Consider the following 19,878-nt stretch of genomic DNA (forward strand, 5'->3'; position numbering starts at 1 on the left):
GGTTCTTCTGTGAGATGTTCTGGGTTTGAGGGGATGAGGCAGTGGCTCTGGTTATTTGCTTCTGTACCAGGTCGGGAGGGTAGTTGCAGGAAACGAAAGCTGTTTTCAGGTTGTTGGTGTAATGGTTCAGGGATTCAGGACTGGAGCAGATTCGTTTGCCACGAAAGCCTAGGCTGTAGGGAAGGGACCGTTTGATATGGAATGGGTGGCAGCTGTCATAATGGAGGTACTGTTGCTTGTTGGTGGGTTTGATGTGGACGGATGTGTGAAGCTGTCCTCTTTCCTGAAGAAGCAACCGTCGGTTGCAAAAGCTAGAAATTCTGTGTGTGTGTTTTATTTATTGTGCCTGTCTATCGGCACTTTCCCGCTTGGTAAGTCTTGGAATCTTTGTTTTTAATATATTTTTCCCATGTGGAAGTTTCTTTCTACTTTAACTACAATTTTTATTTTAGATTAACTAAATAATAACAAATTTTTGTGGGGGGTGAGGGTGGTTATGAGAGTTATGACTGCTAATACAGCAGAATGGGATTGCATATTCTGAATGTATCACTACAATTTTTATTTTAGATTAACTAAAGTTTACGATCCTTATATCAGTTGTTGTATCCCTTTATTACACACAACTTACAGTCTTGATCTCAGAGCATACACTGTACTGAAAAAATAACCATTTAATAACTGATTTTAATTGAAATAGTAATTTATTAATATAATTATTAAATTTCTAAGCATAGACATACACCAGCTATTAGATTTCATGATCTTTCAAATTTGGAATCTTTACTTCTGTATAAAAGGTTGATTTGGGGCAGTGAACTAAACAGCGAGATCATTGGTCCCATCAGATTAGGGGGGGAAAAAAATATTTAAAATTGATGAAAACATTTTAGCATATTTTAAATCAGCGTAATGTTGTTGTAATTCATATTTCAGTGTGTGTCATTGTTTATGTAATCAGCACTGCATATTTATGCACTGCAGTATTAATGGATTGATATAATTACTAACAAGTGTAGAACTTTATGTCAGAACAATGCTTCTTTCATTACTAAATTCATCAAATTAACTTTAATTGTAATTTTGTAGAAAACATGAAACCAACAATTTGAGACTTAGTTCCATACTACTGTAAAGTTATTTAAGGCATGTGCTTGAGGCCACATCACAGGCAGTGTCAAGCATAGTTTTTTAATTTTTAATGTGAAACCTACGTCAATCTGAGGTACAAGTTCTATTTTTTGGAATATATGAAGATTTTCAGTAAAATCAGTGTGTTGTATATGTTTTAATTAGAGTGCCAATTCATTATTTTGATACTGTCTAAGAACATACAGATTGATCTAATGGAAAAATGGATTTCTGTAACTGTTCATACACTCGCGAATAGAGTAGTGAATTGCAAGTTAAGGAAATGTGCATGACTGGCAAATTTCAATTGACAGGACCCTTTCAAAATGTTCAGCCACACAAAAAAGGAAGCTGCATGTCAAAATAAATCGATTAGTTTTGAACAATATGTGAAATTTAATGAGGGTAAGAATTAAAAAAACTTAACATAAAATGTATCTTAGAAGAAAGATTAAGAAAAGGCAAACCTACGTTTCTAGCATTTGTAGACTTAGGGAAACAATGTTGACTGGAATACTCTTTTTCAAATTCTAAAGGTGGCAGGGGTAAAATACAGGGAGCGAAAGGCTATTTATAATTTGTACAGAAACCAGATGGCAGTAATAAAAGTCGAGGGGCATGAAAGGGAAGCAGTGGTTGGGAAAGGAGTGAGACAGGGTTGTAGCCTCTCCCCGATGTTATTCAATCTGTATATTGAGCAAGCAGTAAAGGAAACAAAAGAAAAATTTGGAGTAGGTATTAAAATTCATGGAGACGAAGTAAAAACTTTGAGGTTCGCCGATGACATTGTAATTCTGTCAGAGACGGCAAAGGACTTGGAAGAGCAGTTGAACGGAATGGACAGTGTCTTGAAAGGAGGATATAAGATGAACATTAACAAAAGCAAAACGAGGATAATGGAATGTAGTCAAATTAAATCGGGTGATGCTGAGGGAATTAGATTAGGAAATGAGACACTTAAAGTAATAAAGGAGTTTTGCTATTTAGGAAGTAAAATAACTGATGATGGTCGAAGTAGAGAGGATATAAAATGTAGACTGGTAATCGCAAGGAAAGCGTTTCTGAAGAAGAGAAATTTGTTAACATCGAATATAGATTTATGTATCAGGAAGTCGTTTCTGAAAGTATTTGTTTGGAGTGTAGCCATGTATGGAAGTGAAACATGGACGATAACTAGTTTGGACAAGAAGAGAATAGAAGCTTTCGAAATGTGGTGCTACAGAAGAATACTGAAGATAAGGTGGATAGATCACGTAACTAATGAGGAGGTATTGAATAGGATTGGGGAGAAGAGAAGTTTGTGGCACAACTTGACTAGAAGAAGGGATCGGTTGGTAGGACATGTTTTGAGGCATCAAGGGATCACAAATTTAGCATTGGAGGGCAGCGTGGAGGGTAAAAATCGTAGAGGGAGACCGAGAGATGAGTACACTAAGCAGATTCAGAAGGATGTAGGTTGCAGTAGGTACTGGGAGATGAAGCAGCTTGCACAGGATAGAGTAGCATGGAGAGCTGCATCAAACCAGTCTCAGGACTGAAGACAACAACAACAACAACATAAAATGATTAAAAATAAGATGTATTACACTAAACTTAAGAGGGATACAGTTATCAGAGATTTATAGTTTTATTACAGAACACACATTTTTAAGTGACTGGCTTTGTTTTTGATATTTCAACTTCTTCAACTAGAAAATGTGAACAGTTCAAAAATATATGTACACTTCCTCATGTTAAAGCACTTACCTTCAGTAAAAGCAAACTAGCGTGTTCTTGCGAAAGTCTTAGCTGGGAAGAAAGAAGCAAGCATGCCCCGATGTCTAGAACGACTGATAAAACACTATCTGGAAGACTGTGCTTCTCTAAAATATTAATCAGATGTTTTGTTGTCAGTCCTGAATCCACAATAAAGACACCATTTTTGTGCTGAACTAACTGATAAAAAAGTTTCAACAGGTACAGCAAAGCCTTCTCGTTGTGCTGACTGTGATCATTGGACCAAGATGACTGGAAAAACTGCAATGTTTCCTGCACAAATAAATTTATTTCATTGAAAAAATAAACTATAAATAAATATTGTATATATTATTTACTTTGATTATAGTCAATGGCACATAAATGTTTTACAAGCTCTGAAGAGTTGCGGAGGAAAAATCACCTTTGCACAGTACAATGAATATATTGTACTAATTACATAATATTTGTCATGTAAAAATGTTCAATAATTACTGGGATTCTCCATAATAAGATGTCTCACCACTTAAAGAGACAACATTCAAAACTGTGTTTCTAGACATATCGTGTTACATACATATACAAGTGTTTTAACGGCACTTACTGAGGCTATGGGTTTATATGTGAGAATTGGTAATCTAAACACTTTTAAATATATGAATGCATCGACATGTATATATATGCTCCAGGACAGGTATGAAACACCTGAAGCATGTGGCATAGTGCCGAAAACTAATTAGTAGAAATGAGACACCTTTAACACCAATACTTGTGGGTTGTTGTTGTTGGTGGTGGTGGAAAAGTGGTGACATCAAAGCATAACAAACACAACAGCTATTTACAAATAAAAAGACAACAAGATGGTAATCATATTCCTTACTATCTAGAATAAAATACTGATGGAATAATTCATTCCAACACCATAATGGGTGGGTTGGGTAGCATGTAAAAACCTAGAAAAAAATCTATATCAGCAGATAAATGTTTCAAGGATATCTTGCAGTGTAAGGTTTAATGTAGAATCAAGCTTTCAATGCCGCCCGAAGTGGCCGAGTGGTTCTAGGCGCTTCAGTCTGGAACTGCGCGACTGCTACGGTCGCAGGTTCGAATCTTGCCTTGGGCACGGATGTGTGTGATGTCCTTAGGTTAATTAGGTTTAAGTAGTTCTAAGTTCTAGGGAATTGATGACCTCAGCTGTAAAGTCCCATAGTACTCAGAGCCATTTGAACCAAGCTTTCAATGACTTCCTCTGCTGTTATTGTCAGGAGTCATCTATAGGCCGTGAGGTACTTTATTTGTCTGGCCAAATCATGTCATGGAATCACCACGAACTAACAAAACTTCCATATGCTACAATAGATGACAGTCCCAATAACTTACCTAACACTCCAGTGACAGATGAGATGGGGCAAGGAGGTGGTAACATGGGCAGAAATAAAAAATTACTGATTTAGAGACATATGCAAAGGCTTCACAGTCTTTGGTTCATTGGTTATGGTCCTAATCACATTCACCTCTCCTGGTGGGATGAGGGTGAGTTGGAGATGACATAAAAATAAACAGGGCAATACCATGTGATCAGCTAGTGGTGACGACAAAATAAATAATGTTAGTAAATTATGATATCTTTAATTATATATCCCCAAAAATAAATAAATATATTACTCAAAGTTTCTGTCCTAATTGTTGACTTAAAAAGAAACACGGGTGTCTTACTGTAGATATGAAGTTATTAATGAAATCACAAAGATAAATATAAAATATTACAATGCACAGATATTAAGTACGAGATTGATACTTGTTAGTCACCTACATACATGTGCGAATAGTTAATCTATGCAACACCTACACCGGATTTTTTTCAACATTATTCAAGAACTGGAAGCAAGTAGGTGCATTTGCACTGAGTATTCTTAAAAGTCATTCAAGAACTGTACGCCTCAAATTGGGGCACATGTCATATTTTGCAACGGCAGAAATGGGATATTTTCAAATTTCATAGTATCAGAAAGTGATAGCAACTGGCACTTCAAAGATAGTCACCACACGCTGAAAAATGTTGGACAAAACATGCTGACCTGAAAGGGAACTAAACTAAAAAGAAGGTGCATTTTTGGCAACAAAATGACCATAATTCACCATAAGGGTAAGAAATTTTCTTCTTGTTTTCATACTATTAACAGGCAATTTTTCATTTCCTGGTCTGACTCTACAATTTCATAAAAAAAGTTTTTTGACTCACAGTTCAAGTTGTCCTTCAAATAACTTCCTACAACACTTACGTTATTGGCACACTGAACACCATCTGAAAAGTCCACTTTCAGTGACATCTGCCATAAATATTATTTACTGTACACCACATGCCTTCCTTTTTTCAATTTTACTAATGTTATGCAATATATGCAAACTATATACTGTCTTTAATATCTCTACACTACAGACAGTTTTCATCAACATTCATACTTTATACAGGCAAAAGGTTTCAGCACATATGAGGACACCACAGACTGCTACTGGAGACTTAAAATGAAGATATTAGTGTATTCTGCATACTTCCACTCACTAATGAATTACAGAATTACTTACTGGTGAAACTCTACTCCAACTCTACCCAAAGGGATAAAGTTTTCAGAACATGTAAGCATATAAGCATGTTATAAGAATTATATCCATTGTTACTTCTTTGAACATCTTGCAGACACCCCTTCCAAAAACTTGGATTTTGTCAATTGTTCCAAAATTCATAAATTTATTTATCTTACATAAATACTCCTGGAGTAACTGTGGCAAAAATTAGATTTAACTCTGATTAAAAGTAAATTGTGGTACTCACAAATAATGCAGTCCACAAAGTATTTGCTTTCTGTGGGTGGGTTCCACTGGTCAGGGCAGTCATAAAATGAGATAACACATCAAATAACAACTCCTGTTGTAATGCAGCATTGTTTAATGACTTCATATATAAAGGTAATATTGTTTCAGCACAGCTATGGAACTGGCCAGACACACCTTTAATAACTTCAAACAGCAAACGACCACAACCTGAAACTCCCTGCAAAATAAACTTTCATTGTAGAAATTATTCTAATATCCATGGAAAATTGTGAATCTTTTCTCTCTAGTTACCTCTGGTTTTTCTTGTAGTGTTTTTAAAATTAAAGCAAGGAATCCTGTTTTGTCCTTGACTTTGCGTGCAATAAAAGCAAAACTTTCAGCAGCAAAATTATTTATATAAGGTGGCTTTGAATTTCCAAGAAGAGGAATCAGGCTATCAAAAACTGCATCCACATCTTTCACCAGATATCGCCACAAGAATTTGAATAAGTAAGCCAAACAATTGAATGTCCACTCTAATTGATCAGCATCTTTGCTTGACAGCAAAGGAATTAATTTTTGTAAGATATCCTGATAAAAAGGATAAATTTCTTGACGAAGATCTTGTGCAAGAGCCACAACCAACCTAAAACAAACAAAAAATTCCTTTTTATCACAAAATTTGTAAAATGGTGTTAATTTTCATACATAGGCTAATCTACCCAAACACGCACACATATCACATACACACCCATGTACGAACACGTGAGTGCAAGCGTGTGCACACATGCATGCATGCACGCAAGCCCCCCCCCCCCCCCCCCCCCCCCCCTCCCACACACAGCCGGAGAGAGAGAGAGAGAGAGAGAGAGAGAGAGAGAGAGAGAGAGAGAGAGAGAGAGAGAGAGAGAGAGAGTGGGGGGGGGGGGGGAGGGAGAGGGAGGAGAAGACTGTTATAATTTCTTAATAACGTGATTCATGTTACAAGTCTTACAAGATATGACATGAAACACACTCCCCCTGCATGAAACTACAGCAGAGTAAGGGGATATTTACAATGTTAAAGAAGTATATCTGTAATAATACAAGATTGTAAGAATGATATGGTTGAGCTCCCAGTGTGTGTTCATTGTATCCATGTAAATGAAATATATTCTTCTTATGATTGTGGATAAGGAAGGTCATGGGGAAAAAAATCAGGGTGAAATACAAACAAAGGTGCATCATGGGCAGAACATAAACAATAGAACAGGTAAAGATAACCATACATGCCTTCTTCTACATACTGCTGTGCCAAGAGACTGTAGGTACGTGTTTGAGTTCTAAAGAAGTGTAATATTGTGTTCCCTTTCTTATTCACATAGCTGTGCACTGCCCAACTTCCGTACACAGTCAGTGATCACTTTTACTTAACCAATTTCTTGATGTACTGCGGAGATGAGTTCTCACTTCCAATGGCTAGAGTATGTCTAAGAAACGAAAGTGTAAGCCTATGCTATCCTCCAATGCAGTTCTGTTCCCCATAATCTTCCGTGTCTTTGATCTTTTCTATTTTGAAGACAAAAATTATGCACATGGGTCTTAGATGCTTGTTCAGCTAAAAATCCTTTTAATGGGAAAACACTTTTAGTCTAGCTGTTAATTTCTCTTTAATGCCTTTGAAGTGTTTATAGCACCACCACATAAGAGAGATTTTGTGTCTTAAGATTTTGGTTGACTGGCTATATAGACATTCAAGAAGGAAGGAAGATTAGGGTTTAATGTGCCTTTGACAACTTTGCCACTAGAGACTGGGTGCAAGGTTGGACTATTTCAAGAAAAGGGAAGGAAGTCAGCTGTGCTCTTGCAAAGGAACCATCTGGGCAGTTCTACATCTACATCTACATAAATACTCCGCAAGCTAACATATGGTAAGAGGCAGAGGATACCTTGTTACGCTAACAGTCATTTCTCACTTTGTTCCACTCACAAACAGAGAAAGAAATGACTGCCTAAGTCCTTCTGCATGAGCTTTAATTTTTCTTATCTTATGTTTGTGGACCTTACACAAAATGTACATTCACGGCAGTAGGATCCTTCTGCAGTCACCTTCAAATGCCAGTTCTCTAAATTTTCTCAATAGCATTCCTCAAAAAGAATGTCGCCTTCTGTCCAGGGATTCCTGTTTAAGTTCCTGAAGCATTTCCATAATACTTGTGTGCCAACAGAACCTACCGATAACAAATCTAGCAGCACACCTCTGAGTTGCTTCAATGTCTTCCTTTAATCCGACCTGGTGGGGATTCCAAACACTCGAGCAATCCTCAAAAATGGGTCGCAGTAGTGTTCTGTACACTGTTTCCTTTACAGGGGAACCACCTTTTCCTAAAACTCTCCCAATACACAAAAGTCAACCATTCGGTTTCCCCATTATGATCCTTACATGCTTGTTCCATTACATTTCACTTGGCAACATTACGTGCAGATGTTTAATTGGCTTGACTGTGTCAAGTAGCACACTACTAATACTGTATTTGGCATTATGGGATTGTTTTTCCTACTCACCAGCATTAACTTACATTTCTCTACATTTAAATCTACCTACCATTCATCACCCCAACTAGAAATTTTGTCTAAGTCATCTTGTATCCTTCAACAGTCATTCAATGATGATACCTTCCCATACACCACGGCATCATTGGCAAATTTGGTGCTGATCTGTCTGTCACAACATTTGTGTGTATAGATAATAATAGTGGTCCTATCACACTTCCCTGGGGCACTCCTCATGATACTCTTCTGTCTGATGAACACTCATCATTGAGGGCAACATACTGGGTCCTATTACTTAAGAAGTCTTGAAGTCACTCACATATCTGGAAACCTATTCCATATGCTGGTACCTTCATTATCAGTCTGCAGCGGGGTACTAAGTCAAATGCTTTTTGGAAACCTAGGAATACTAAACCTGCATGTTGTTGTTCATCCATAGCACACAGGATATCATGTGAGAACAGAGTAAGCTGAGTTTTGCATGAGCAATGCTTTCTAAAACATCGCTGATTTGTGGACAGGAACTTTTGTTGTATTCAAACTGAAAATAAGTTCAAGAATTCTGCAGCTAACTAATGTTAAGGATACTGGTCTGTTATTTTGAAGATAAGTTCATTTAACCTTTTTATATATGGGAGTTGCCAGTGTTTTTTCCAGTCATTTAGGACATTGCCCTGGGTGAGAGATTCGCGATACATGCAAGCAACTTAAGGGGCTAATGCTACAGAGTACTCTTTGTAAAACCAAACTGGGATTCCATCCAGACCTGGCAATTTATTTGTTTTCAACTCTTTCATTTGCTTCTCTACAACAGGGATACCTATGACTAAATCCCCCATAGGAGTCTCTGCAATGTTCAAATGTTGGTATTTTTGTATGATCCTGAAATATTAGTTGGAAGTGATTTTTACATACCAAACAAAGACTGGGATTTTATGGATACATTCCAGGGAATATGAAGAGGCAATCTTACAAAGTGCTTTTGAACACATTTTCTGAAAACTATCTTGAGCAACTAGTTGAACAGCCCACTTACAATGGAAATATTTTAGACCTTTTAACTGCAAATACGTCTGACCTTACTGATGGCATCAGTATAAAGACAGGGATTAGTGATCATGATGCCATCATAGCAATGATGGTTACTACAGTTAATAACTCCATTAATAAAATTTCAGCTTACCTTTTGCTATCTTCTATCACCACACCTGATCGTCAACGAGTGACTGGATAGAAACCTTGAACGTATTAAGCGGTTTTATGTAGAACAGAATTGTCTCAGGTTCTCGGCATGACTGTTTGCTAAGGTATGACGAAAGTAGTTGCTGTATGCTTCACCCTCTGATCATCATACTGACGCATGAATCTTACTAACTTTTCCCTGCAATCATTTCTGTGTTCTCTTTTGGACCAAGAGTGCAGCAGTCTGCTTCCTCAGCATTTTCTGGATTTTGTTATTAAACCATGGTGAGTTTTTTCTGTTCTTAATCCATTCACATGGCACATACTTCTCCAGAGTATAATTTACAATCCGTTTGAGCATTGCCCGTAAATCCCTCTGCCACTGCCTTACTGGAACTAAGTGATGCCCATTCACTAAGTGGGATGCTAGTAGCTGCTTATCTGCTCTATCAAGCAAAAAAATAATCTTAGTCTTTTTGACTGATTCACTAACTTTCGTAACCATCATGATCACTAATCTCTGTCTGTTTACTGACACCATCAATGAGGTCACTGTTTGCAGCTAAAAGGTCTAAAACATTTCCATTGCAAGTGGGCTGTTGAGTTAGTTCCTCAAGACAGTTTTCTGAAAACATGTTCAAAACTACTTCGTAACACTGCCTGTTCATATTCCCTGGAATGTGTCCATAGAAATTTCAGTCTATACTCAGTAGGTAAAAGTCACCTCCAACTAATATTGCAGGATCTGGGTATTTCTGTGCTACTGAGCATAGGTTTTCTTTCAGACTCTAAAAATGGCCATGGTGGAATCGAGTGGCCAGTAAAAACATCCAACAATTAACTTTCACCTAAACTTGTTAATCAAAGAGCACTCCACAAGTATTCTGCTACCCAAGTAGCTGCTTCCTTTGTGCAGAGCACCCCTGACCTATCACAGGCAGTCCAACAATTCTCCATCCCAAACATACTTTTTTTTTATTATTATTATTATAACTGGTTTCGATGGCTATGCAATTATCTTATGGTCTTCAAAGATATTCATTGTGCATGGGAACATCATGCCAAATTATCACATTATTGGATAAAATGTAGAACATTAAGCACATGTTTTTTAGAAATAAAACATTAACAACCAGGTCATGTCCACATATGTAGCACTCACAGAGGATTGTTATGTCTTCAAAAACACAATATACAATAAATATATTAAAAAAAGATGCTGTGACTTACTAAACGGGAAAGCGCTGGTAGACAGACACAATAAAAAACACACACACACACACACACACACACACACACACACACACAAATATCAAGCTTTCACTTCCGCCTCGACTGACATCTCTGCCCAAACTCTTTGCATATAAAATAGAAAGAAACTTCCACATGGGAAAAATATATTAAAAACAAAGATTCCAAGACTTACCAAGCGGGAAAGCGCCGGCAGACAGGCACATGAACAAAACACACAAACACACACACAGAATTACGAGCTTTCGCAACTGGCAGTTGCTTCGTCAGGAAAGAGGGAAGGAGAGGGAAAAATGAAAGGATGTGGGTTTTAAGGGAGAAGGAGTCATTCCAATCCCGGGAGCGGAAAGACTTCCCTTAGGGGAAAAAAAGGACAGGTGTACACTCGCGCACGCACACACACACACACACACACACACACCACACACACACACACACATCCATCCGCACATACACAGACACAAGCAGACATATTTAAAGGCAAAGAGTAAGGGCAGAGATGTCAGTCGAGGCGGAAGTACAGAGGCAAAGAAGTTGTTGAAAGACAGGTGAGGTATGAGCGGCGGCAACTTGAAATTAGCAGAGGTTGAGGCCTGGCGGGTATCGAGAAGAGAGGATATACTGAAGGGCGAGTTCCCATCTCCGGAGTTCGGATAGGTTGGTGTTGGTGGGAAGTATCCAGATAACTCGGACGGTGTAACACTGTGCCAAGATGTGCTGGCCGTGCATCAAGGCATGTTTAGCCACAGGGTGATCCTCATTACCAACAAACACTGTCTGCCTGTGTCCATTCATGCGAATGGACAGTTTGTTGCTGGTCATTCCCACATAGAAAGCGTCACAGTGCAGGCAGGTCAGTTGGTAAATCACGTGGGTGCTTTCACATGTGGCTCTCCCTTTGATCGTGTACACCTTCCGGGTTACAGGACTGGAGTAGGTGGTGGTGGGAGGGTGCATAGGACAGGTTTTACACCGGGGGCAGTTACAAGGGTAGGAGCCAGAGGGTAGGGAAGGTGGTTTGGGGATTTCATAGGGATGAACCAAGAGGTTACGAAGGTTAGGTGGACGGCAGAAAGACACTCTTGGTGGAGTGGGGAGGATTTCATGAAGGATGGATCTCATTTCGGGGCAGGATTTTAGGAAGTCGTATCCCTGCTGGAGAGCCACATTCAAGGTCTGATCCAGTCCCGGGAAGTATTCTGTCACAAGTGGGGCACTTTTGGGGTTCTTCTGTGAGAGGTTCTGGGTTTGGGGGGATGAGGAAGTGGCTCTGGTTATCTGCTTCTGTACCAGGTTGGGAGGGTAGTTGCGGGATGCGAAAGCTGTTTTCAGGTTGTTGGTGTAATGGTCGAGGGATTCAGGACTGGAGCAGATTCGTTTGCCACGAAGGCCTAGGCTGTAGGGAAGGGACCGATTGATATGGAATGGGTGGCAGCTGTCATAATGGAGGTACTGTTGCTTGTTGGTGGGTTTGATGTGGACGGATGTGTGCAGCTGGCCATTGGACAGATGGAGGTCAACGTCTAGGAAAGTGGCATGGGATTTGGAGTAGGACCAGGTGAATCTGATGGAACCAAAGGAGTTGAGGTTGGAGAGCTCTTTCCTGACGAAGCAACTGCCAGTTGCGAAAGCTCGTAATTCTGTGTGTGTGTTTGTGTGTTTTGTTCATGTGCCTGTCTGCCGGCGCTTTCCCACTTGGTAAGTCTTGGAATCTTTATATATATATATATATATATATATATATATATATATATATATATATATATATATATATATATATATATATATATATAATGATGTAAATAAAATAGAAAGAAACTTCCACATGGGAAAAATATATTAAAAACAAAGATTCCAAGACTTACCAAGCGGGAAAGCGCCGGCAGACAGGCACAATGAACAAAACACACAAACACACACACAGAATTACTAGCTTTCGCAACCGATGGTTGCTTCTTCAGGAAGGAGAGGGAAAGACGAAAGGATGTGGGTTTTAAGGGAGAGGGTAAGGAGTCATTCCAATCCCGGGAGCGGAAAGACTTCCCTTGGGGAAAAAAAGGACAGGTGTACACTCGCGCACACACACACACACACACACACATATCCATCCGCACATACACAGACACAAGCAGACATATTTAAAGGCCAATGTCTGCTTGTGTCTGTGTATGTGTGGATGGATATGTGTGTATGTGTGTGTGTGTGTGTGTGTGTGTGTGTGTGTGTGTGTGTGTGTGTGTGTGTGCTCGCGCGTGTACAACTGGCCTTTTTTCCCCCTAAGGGAAGTCTTTCCGCTCCCGGGATTGGAATGACTCCTTACCCTCTCCCTCAAAACCCACATCCTTTCGTCTTTCCCTCTCCTTCACTCTTTCCTGATGAAGCAACCATGGATTGTGAAAGCTTGATATTTGTGTCTGTGTGTCTATCTACCAGAGCTTTCCTGTTTGGTAAGTCACAGCATCTTTTTTTAATGTATTTTTCCCATGTGGAATGTTTCTTTCTATTATATAACAATAGACAGTAATACGTACAACAGCACATCTGTTTACATTACCTTGACGTGTTCCACATCTTTGATGAACCACCTTAGAAGGCCTGTATGGTATAGTTGCCACTTGTACAATATGCTTTTTGACTCTAAAGATTTTATTTCTGACAAATCTTCGCATAATGTGAAACATTTTATTTACTAATATGACAACATGGCACGAGGTTCCAATTCATAATGAACAGGTCTCATTACAACAAGTTTTGAATAACGGAAGACGACAGCAAAGCCTGTCGAAATGGGATGTAGAAAATAAAATATGCATTTATCTGATACTGGCTATATAAGTTTTTCTCCAAACAAACTGTTCTTTCTCCTTTCTCAACATAAGAAATTTCAATGATCTGACTCGGACCCTCCACTCGGCTCCAAACCAAATGACTCCAGTCTACTCTGGGAACAATTTTGCAAATTGTGATCTCTGCTTGTATCCCATGTGCAAGGCCAGCAGCTTTCACAACTTCTACCAGCTGCCTGTATGAACTGAGGATAGCCTTAGAACCCAAGCAACAGACATCAGTGATGCCTACATGAGCCATGACTTGCAGGTGACTGCAGCCTGCACGCTTGATAGCACATGAGGTCTTCACATTTTGGATGAGGTCCCTGGCAGAAATACCGCGTGCACATTGGCTTTGTTTCTGGCAGTTAACGATATTTCCTTAGGAGGCTGCATAATGTACCTAACATTGGAGCTCCCAATAACTAGCAAATCCTCCCCCCATGTGCCTGCTTGGATCCTGCTGAAGGAGCGACCATTTGTCAACTCACAGGATGAATGGACAAAACCAGATGGTCAGCCCTCCACATTGGCCCTCTGTATCAAATAATGCAAATACTTCACCACCCACCACTCACCTTGCAGTGAGGTCGGATCCCCCATGTTGGACCCACAGGAAAGTGCATCGGTAGCAGAGCCCGTGGGTGAAACAAGCTGCCACAGTTACATCCTGAAGCATCAACCAGAAGGGTGGACCCCAAAAGTGCCCCACTTGTAACAGAATACTTCCCGGGACTGGCTCAGACCTTGAATGTGGCTCTCCAGCAGGGATACGACTTCATGAAATCCTCCCCACCAAGAGTGTCTTTCCGCCGTCCACCTAACCTTCGTAACCTCTTGGTTTATCCCTATGAAATCCCCAAACCACCTTCCCTACCCTCTGGATCCTACCCTTGCAACCGCCCCCGGTGTAAAACCTGTCCTATGCACCCTCCCACCACCACCTACTCCAGTCCTGTAACCCGGAAGGTGTACACGATCAAAGGGAGAGCCACGTGTGAAAGCACCCACATGATTTACCAACTGACGTGCCTGCACTGTGACGCTTTCTATGTGGGAATGACCAGCAACAAACTGTCCATTCGCATGAATGGACACAGGCAGACAGTGTTTGTTGGTAACGAGGATCACCCTGTGGCTAAACATGCCTTGATGCACGGCCAGCACATCTTGGCACAGTGTTACACCGTCCGAGTTATCTGGATACTTCCCACCAACACCAACCTATCCGAACTGCGGAGATGGGAACTCACCCTTCAGTATATCCTCTTCTCGATATCCGCCAGGCCTCAACCTCCGCTAATTTCAAGTTGCCGCCGCTCATACCTCACCTGTCTTTCAACAACTTCTTTGCCTCTGCACTCCCGCCTCGACTGACACCTCTGCCCGAACTCTTTGCCTTTACAAATGTGTGCTTGTGTCTGTGTATGTGGGGATGGATATGTGTGTGTGTGCGAGTGTACACCTGTCCTTTTTTTCCCCCTAAGGTAAGTCTTTCCGCTCCCGGGATTGGAATGACTCCTTACCCTCTCCCTTAAAACCCACATCCTTTTGTCTTTCCCTCTCCTTCCTGAAGAAGCAACCATCGGTTGCGAAAGCTCGTAATTCTGTGTGTGTGTTTGTGTGTTTTGTTCATTGTGCCTGTCTGCCGGCGCTTTCCCGCTTGGTAAGTCTTGGAATCTTTGTTTTTAATATATATATACATATTTATTGCCTTTAAATATGTCTGCTTGTGTCTGTGTATGTGCGGATGGATATGTGTGTGTGTGTGTGGTGTGTGTGTGTGTGTGTGTGTGTGTGTGTGTGTGTGTGTACGAGTGTACACCTGTCCTTTTTTTCCCCTAAGGAAGTCTTTCCGCTCCCGGGATTGGAATGACTCCTTACCCTCTCCCTTAAAACCCACATCCTTTCATTTTTCCCTCTCCTTCCTTCCTTCCTGATGAAGCAACTGCCAGTTGCGAAAGCTCGTAATTCTGTGTGTGTGTTTGTGTGTTTTGTTCATGTGCCTGTCTGCCGGCGCTTTCCCGCTTGGTAAGTCTTGGAATCTTTGTTTTTAATATATTTTTCCCATGTGGAAGTTTCTTTCTGAAAGAAACTTCCACATGGGAAAAATATATTAAAAACAAAGATTCCAAGACTTACCAAGTGGGAAATCGCCGGCAGACAGGCACAATGAACAAAACACACAAACACACACAGAATTACTAGCTTTCGCAACCGATGGTTGCTTCTTCAGGGAAGAGTGAAGGAGAGGGAAAGACGAAAGGATGTGGGTTTTAAGGGAGAGGGTAAGGAGTCATTCCAATCCCGGGAGCGGAAAGACTTCCCTTAGGGGGAAAAAAGGACAGGTGTACACTCGCACACACACACACACACACATATCCATCCGCACATACACAGACACAAGCAGACATATTTAAAGGCCAATGTCTGCTTGTGTCTGTGTATGTGCGGATGGATATGTGTGTGTGTGTGCCACTGTTACATCCTGAAGCATCAACCAGAAGATGGCTGACCATGGCAGTTCGCGAACCGTGACTAGTTCCTTCTGCATCCACACACAGCATGTGCACTTTCTATCCATCTCAGAATTACTAATAAAATGTAGAAAAAGCTAAATGTGTAACTTGCTACTCTGCAGGTACGTAGCATGTGACCATTGGAACCTGACTGGAGCTGTTTAGGGGAAATCATGGAAAACCTGAATCTACATAGCCAGATGCTGATTTGAACTGTCATCCTTCCAATTGCTAACCACTGCGCCACCTTGTTTGGTAGATATTTAAGAATTTTTGACTAACAATAAAGTCTTGTGACATTTTTAATCCTTTTTATGATCTTGCTTTGGTGAACAGTCTTCTGTATAATTAATGAAAATTCTGTTTTCCAGCAGTTCTCAATGTATCATACTCTTTGATGATAATGCATAATTTCACAAATTGCCGGCTGCCAAAAGGTCATTCAAAATTGTTTCTGTCAGTCTGTCAAGTTCAAAACTGCTTTAAACGGGGAGTACCTGTTTTGTGCAAGGTTTATCAGGTCAGAAACTGGTTTGTTGAGATATCTGACACGGATCTATAGTAGATGTCATCTGTTCAATAAAAGTGTCTCAAATATCTTACATACATGGCTCAACAAGAAGCTGGGTGGTAACTTGAGCACTGGGAGCATGTACCTAATCCACACGATGCCTACAATGAGTAAGAGAGAGGGCAAATAAACTTTGCACTGTTTGATGGGAATTACTGAAGGCGACTGACACCACCGCAACTAATTACACAACTGTTTGGGAAACTTTCATAACAAAGTTGAATGCATGTGGGTGTGCATAGGCTGCAAAGTTGCAGTGTGTGTAGGCTCAGTGGTCTACCAATAAGCCTCCCACAGTACTGTCACACAGCTAACTACCACGTTTCCTTTGCTGCATGAGAGGGTGCACACATATGTTAAGATTGCACTCAGTGAGTGCCTACATGAAAGTAAGCGAGGGAAGAAAGTGCTGCACATTCGATTTTGACACACGAATGAAGTGCTCTAATGGTTATCCTAAGGTTCAGATGAATTTTTTATTTATTTCCAACAAGCCAACTACTCTGTGTCATCTGGAATGTTGCAAAGACTCCCACAGCTATTAAACAGTTGAAGGACTCAGTCACACACTGCCACCCCAATGCTCTAATTAGTTCAGTCAAGTTCTGCAGCTTTCTCTTTTTTCACCTCTGTCAATGTCTATCCACACTGTTGAGGTAAGAAAAATAACGTAAGTATAGACGATTCTTACTCCTGGTGTTTGTTTATTTTTGTTGTTCTGTCTTTTTTCTTGAAACCTCACATTATCATCTGTAGCTCACTAGCTGATAGGCCGTGTCATCTCTTTATTACTTTCAGGTGTGTGAAACAGCCGAGGTGGTTACCCTATATTTCTTTATTAATTACAGTACCTCTTTTACCACCTGTAGATACATTTGCTCCCTTCAGCAGCTTTTCCCCACCTTTGTACCAGTACATACATCAGCGCTTTTAAAGCACTTATAGTGCATTTAAAATTAGTTGTGATTTTTGACGTTTGGTGCACAGGAGGGCACATTACGCCATTGCCCAGGTAACACTAATAGTTAGCTGGCTTTCCGTACCAAACCTCCAGTGGTTCAGTTGCTAAAGCGCCCCTGCTGCCACGCCATGGATAAACACTACCATGTTGTGCTGCGCATTAGATGCACCTACGTTCATTAGCTCTCCTTTTAAAGTAATATTTTCTTGTGCTGAAGTGTTCTGCAGTAATCACATATTGAACTAGTGTTTTGTGTTGGCATCACTTTGATAAAAACAGTGCAGCACATCTGAACATGAGATTTGCAATAAAAGTGGTCGTCCAACAACACATTCCTCCGAATTCGATAGTAATAAAGGACAATGTGCCATACTATTTCAACCTGATGAAAGAGCTTCAACAATGCATGGAGGAAAGTGAATATTTTGCTCTGGGTACAAAGAAATGTTCCATTGGATAAAAGTGAACATAACTTGTGTAAGGTGAAGTTAACGGAACTTTTCTACAAGCCAAAAACTCCATGCTGCCAGGTCAACGAACTGGCTGATGCTAAATGAAATGGCATAGTTTAATCAGGCTTCCTCTATATCATGCTCATTTAAATCTGACTGAAAATATATGAGCCTAGGTGAAGAGTAATGTGACTGAGGAGACACGTATTCATGAAGGATTATGACAAGTTTTGAATAATACGTAACTTCTCTTGTGCCACGTCTAAGCACAGCAGAGTTTACAAATATTCAGCTCACTACACATCTAACACATCTAATGCAGCTGAAATTGTGACAGAATCCTAAAACAGTGTGTTATTAAACTAACAACTGAGGGCAAGACATGTCAACAGTTATGAGAAAGCCCATTCTCAGTATTAAAATAAACTTTTATCTCCACTTATACTGTTGCAAAAGCCACAGCAAATCTTATTTCATCAGCTATTGATAGTCATTAAAAGTCACATTATTTCATTTAAAAAACTATAGCTGATTCAATATCACATTAGATATAGAAATTTAGCATATCACTTATATGGCAAAATACTCTCCTCTTTGCGTGTTATCCTTTTCCAAAAACTTGTTTCGGTATCTCAGACCATTTATGAGATATGAAGGATTATAAAATTTTTATTGTGGCGTTTTCACTGGCACGCGTGTTTGTCACAGAGCCGTTAACATACATTCCATTTTCTCAACAGTGGAGATAGATAGAGATATTCTTCTAAGTTCAAAGAATAATTCAATATGTTATCTAAATTTCATATGATCTAACATGCACCAATGGCAAATTCATGGATACCCATATTTTTCACTACAAACTCTAAGAATTTCGCGCAGTAGTTTCCCTAACATCAAAATATCACATTTACTATAACCATTAACAAAATGATAGGCAGTTTGTCACAAAGCTGATGAATAAAGCTACAAGATGTGTGAGAATCAGAGTTTATTCACTAATAGTTTCTTTAAAATCGTTTGAAAAAGATTGCAAATAGGCCAGCTTGCACGGCTTGCCGTTCACATAGTCAAGTGAGTTTGATGGGACCCACTTTCAGCACACGCTGGCAACTACGCTACCACCAGTTGCTGCATACTGCAACTGTCAAAAGTCACAACCAATTTTAAATGCACTATAATGTATCTTCATCATAGATACTCTCCTTACAAGATCTCATATATGTAGCTACGAGCCTACAATCTACACTTGCCTGTTCATCATATTTTCAAATTATTTTCAGTAAGCTTTTTTGATGTTGTTTCTTTTCGTCTTCTCTTAGAAACTGTTACAGGTTTGTTGGTGGAACACACATGAAATATGACAGGCTGCTGATATGTGTGGGCAACTGATTATCAGACCAACATTATGCAACTGTTGGCAATAATGTGTGTGTAGCTGAATAATCCCCGTGTTTTTCCCATCAAAGAAGGGAGTTCTAAACTGTTTGAAGTTGGTTATGTGATGGATACCCCAAATGTTACATAGGATCTAGGAGCAGAAGAAGAATTTAGCTGAATGATTACCTGAATCCATATTAGTGAATGGCCCTCTTTGAAAGAAAGATGATATTTGTTCTCACAAAACCCATTAAGTAAATTGATACAATCGTATTTAAGGATTACACTATAACATTTATACAGCCTCAGCTGCGCATCCCTCATAGTGATCATGAAGCTAATATGAGAAAGATTAATACTTAGGCATGAACACAATAATTTACCCTTGTGCAACATGCAATGGATTATGATAGAAAGTTGTAATATTGGTATGAAGTACTTTCTGCCAAACACTGTGCTTTATGTGAGAGTGACACTGATATGGTTAATGAGGTCAATGTGCTCAGTGTTACATCCGGCTTGATTT

General features: G+C 39.8%; 1 protein-coding gene across 1 annotated transcript in view; it reads right to left on the bottom strand.

Annotated features, from left to right (window-relative positions):
- LOC126341185 (small subunit processome component 20 homolog) overlaps positions 1 to 19,878 on the bottom strand; it is a 219,754-nt gene that overhangs the window by 176,619 nt on the left and 23,257 nt on the right. Inside the window, exons 3-5 of the mRNA XM_050001756.1 lie at positions 5,992 to 6,325; positions 5,699 to 5,917; positions 2,878 to 3,159 (exon numbers count right to left, since the gene is read on the bottom strand). Of these exons, the coding sequence (XP_049857713.1) occupies positions 2,878 to 3,159; positions 5,699 to 5,917; positions 5,992 to 6,325 (835 nt within the window). The remainder of the gene's footprint in view (positions 1 to 2,877; positions 3,160 to 5,698; positions 5,918 to 5,991; positions 6,326 to 19,878) is intronic.

Source organism: Schistocerca gregaria, chromosome 1 (assembly GCF_023897955.1).
Source record: "Schistocerca gregaria isolate iqSchGreg1 chromosome 1, iqSchGreg1.2, whole genome shotgun sequence".
NCBI classification, from domain to species: domain Eukaryota; kingdom Metazoa; phylum Arthropoda; class Insecta; order Orthoptera; family Acrididae; genus Schistocerca; species Schistocerca gregaria.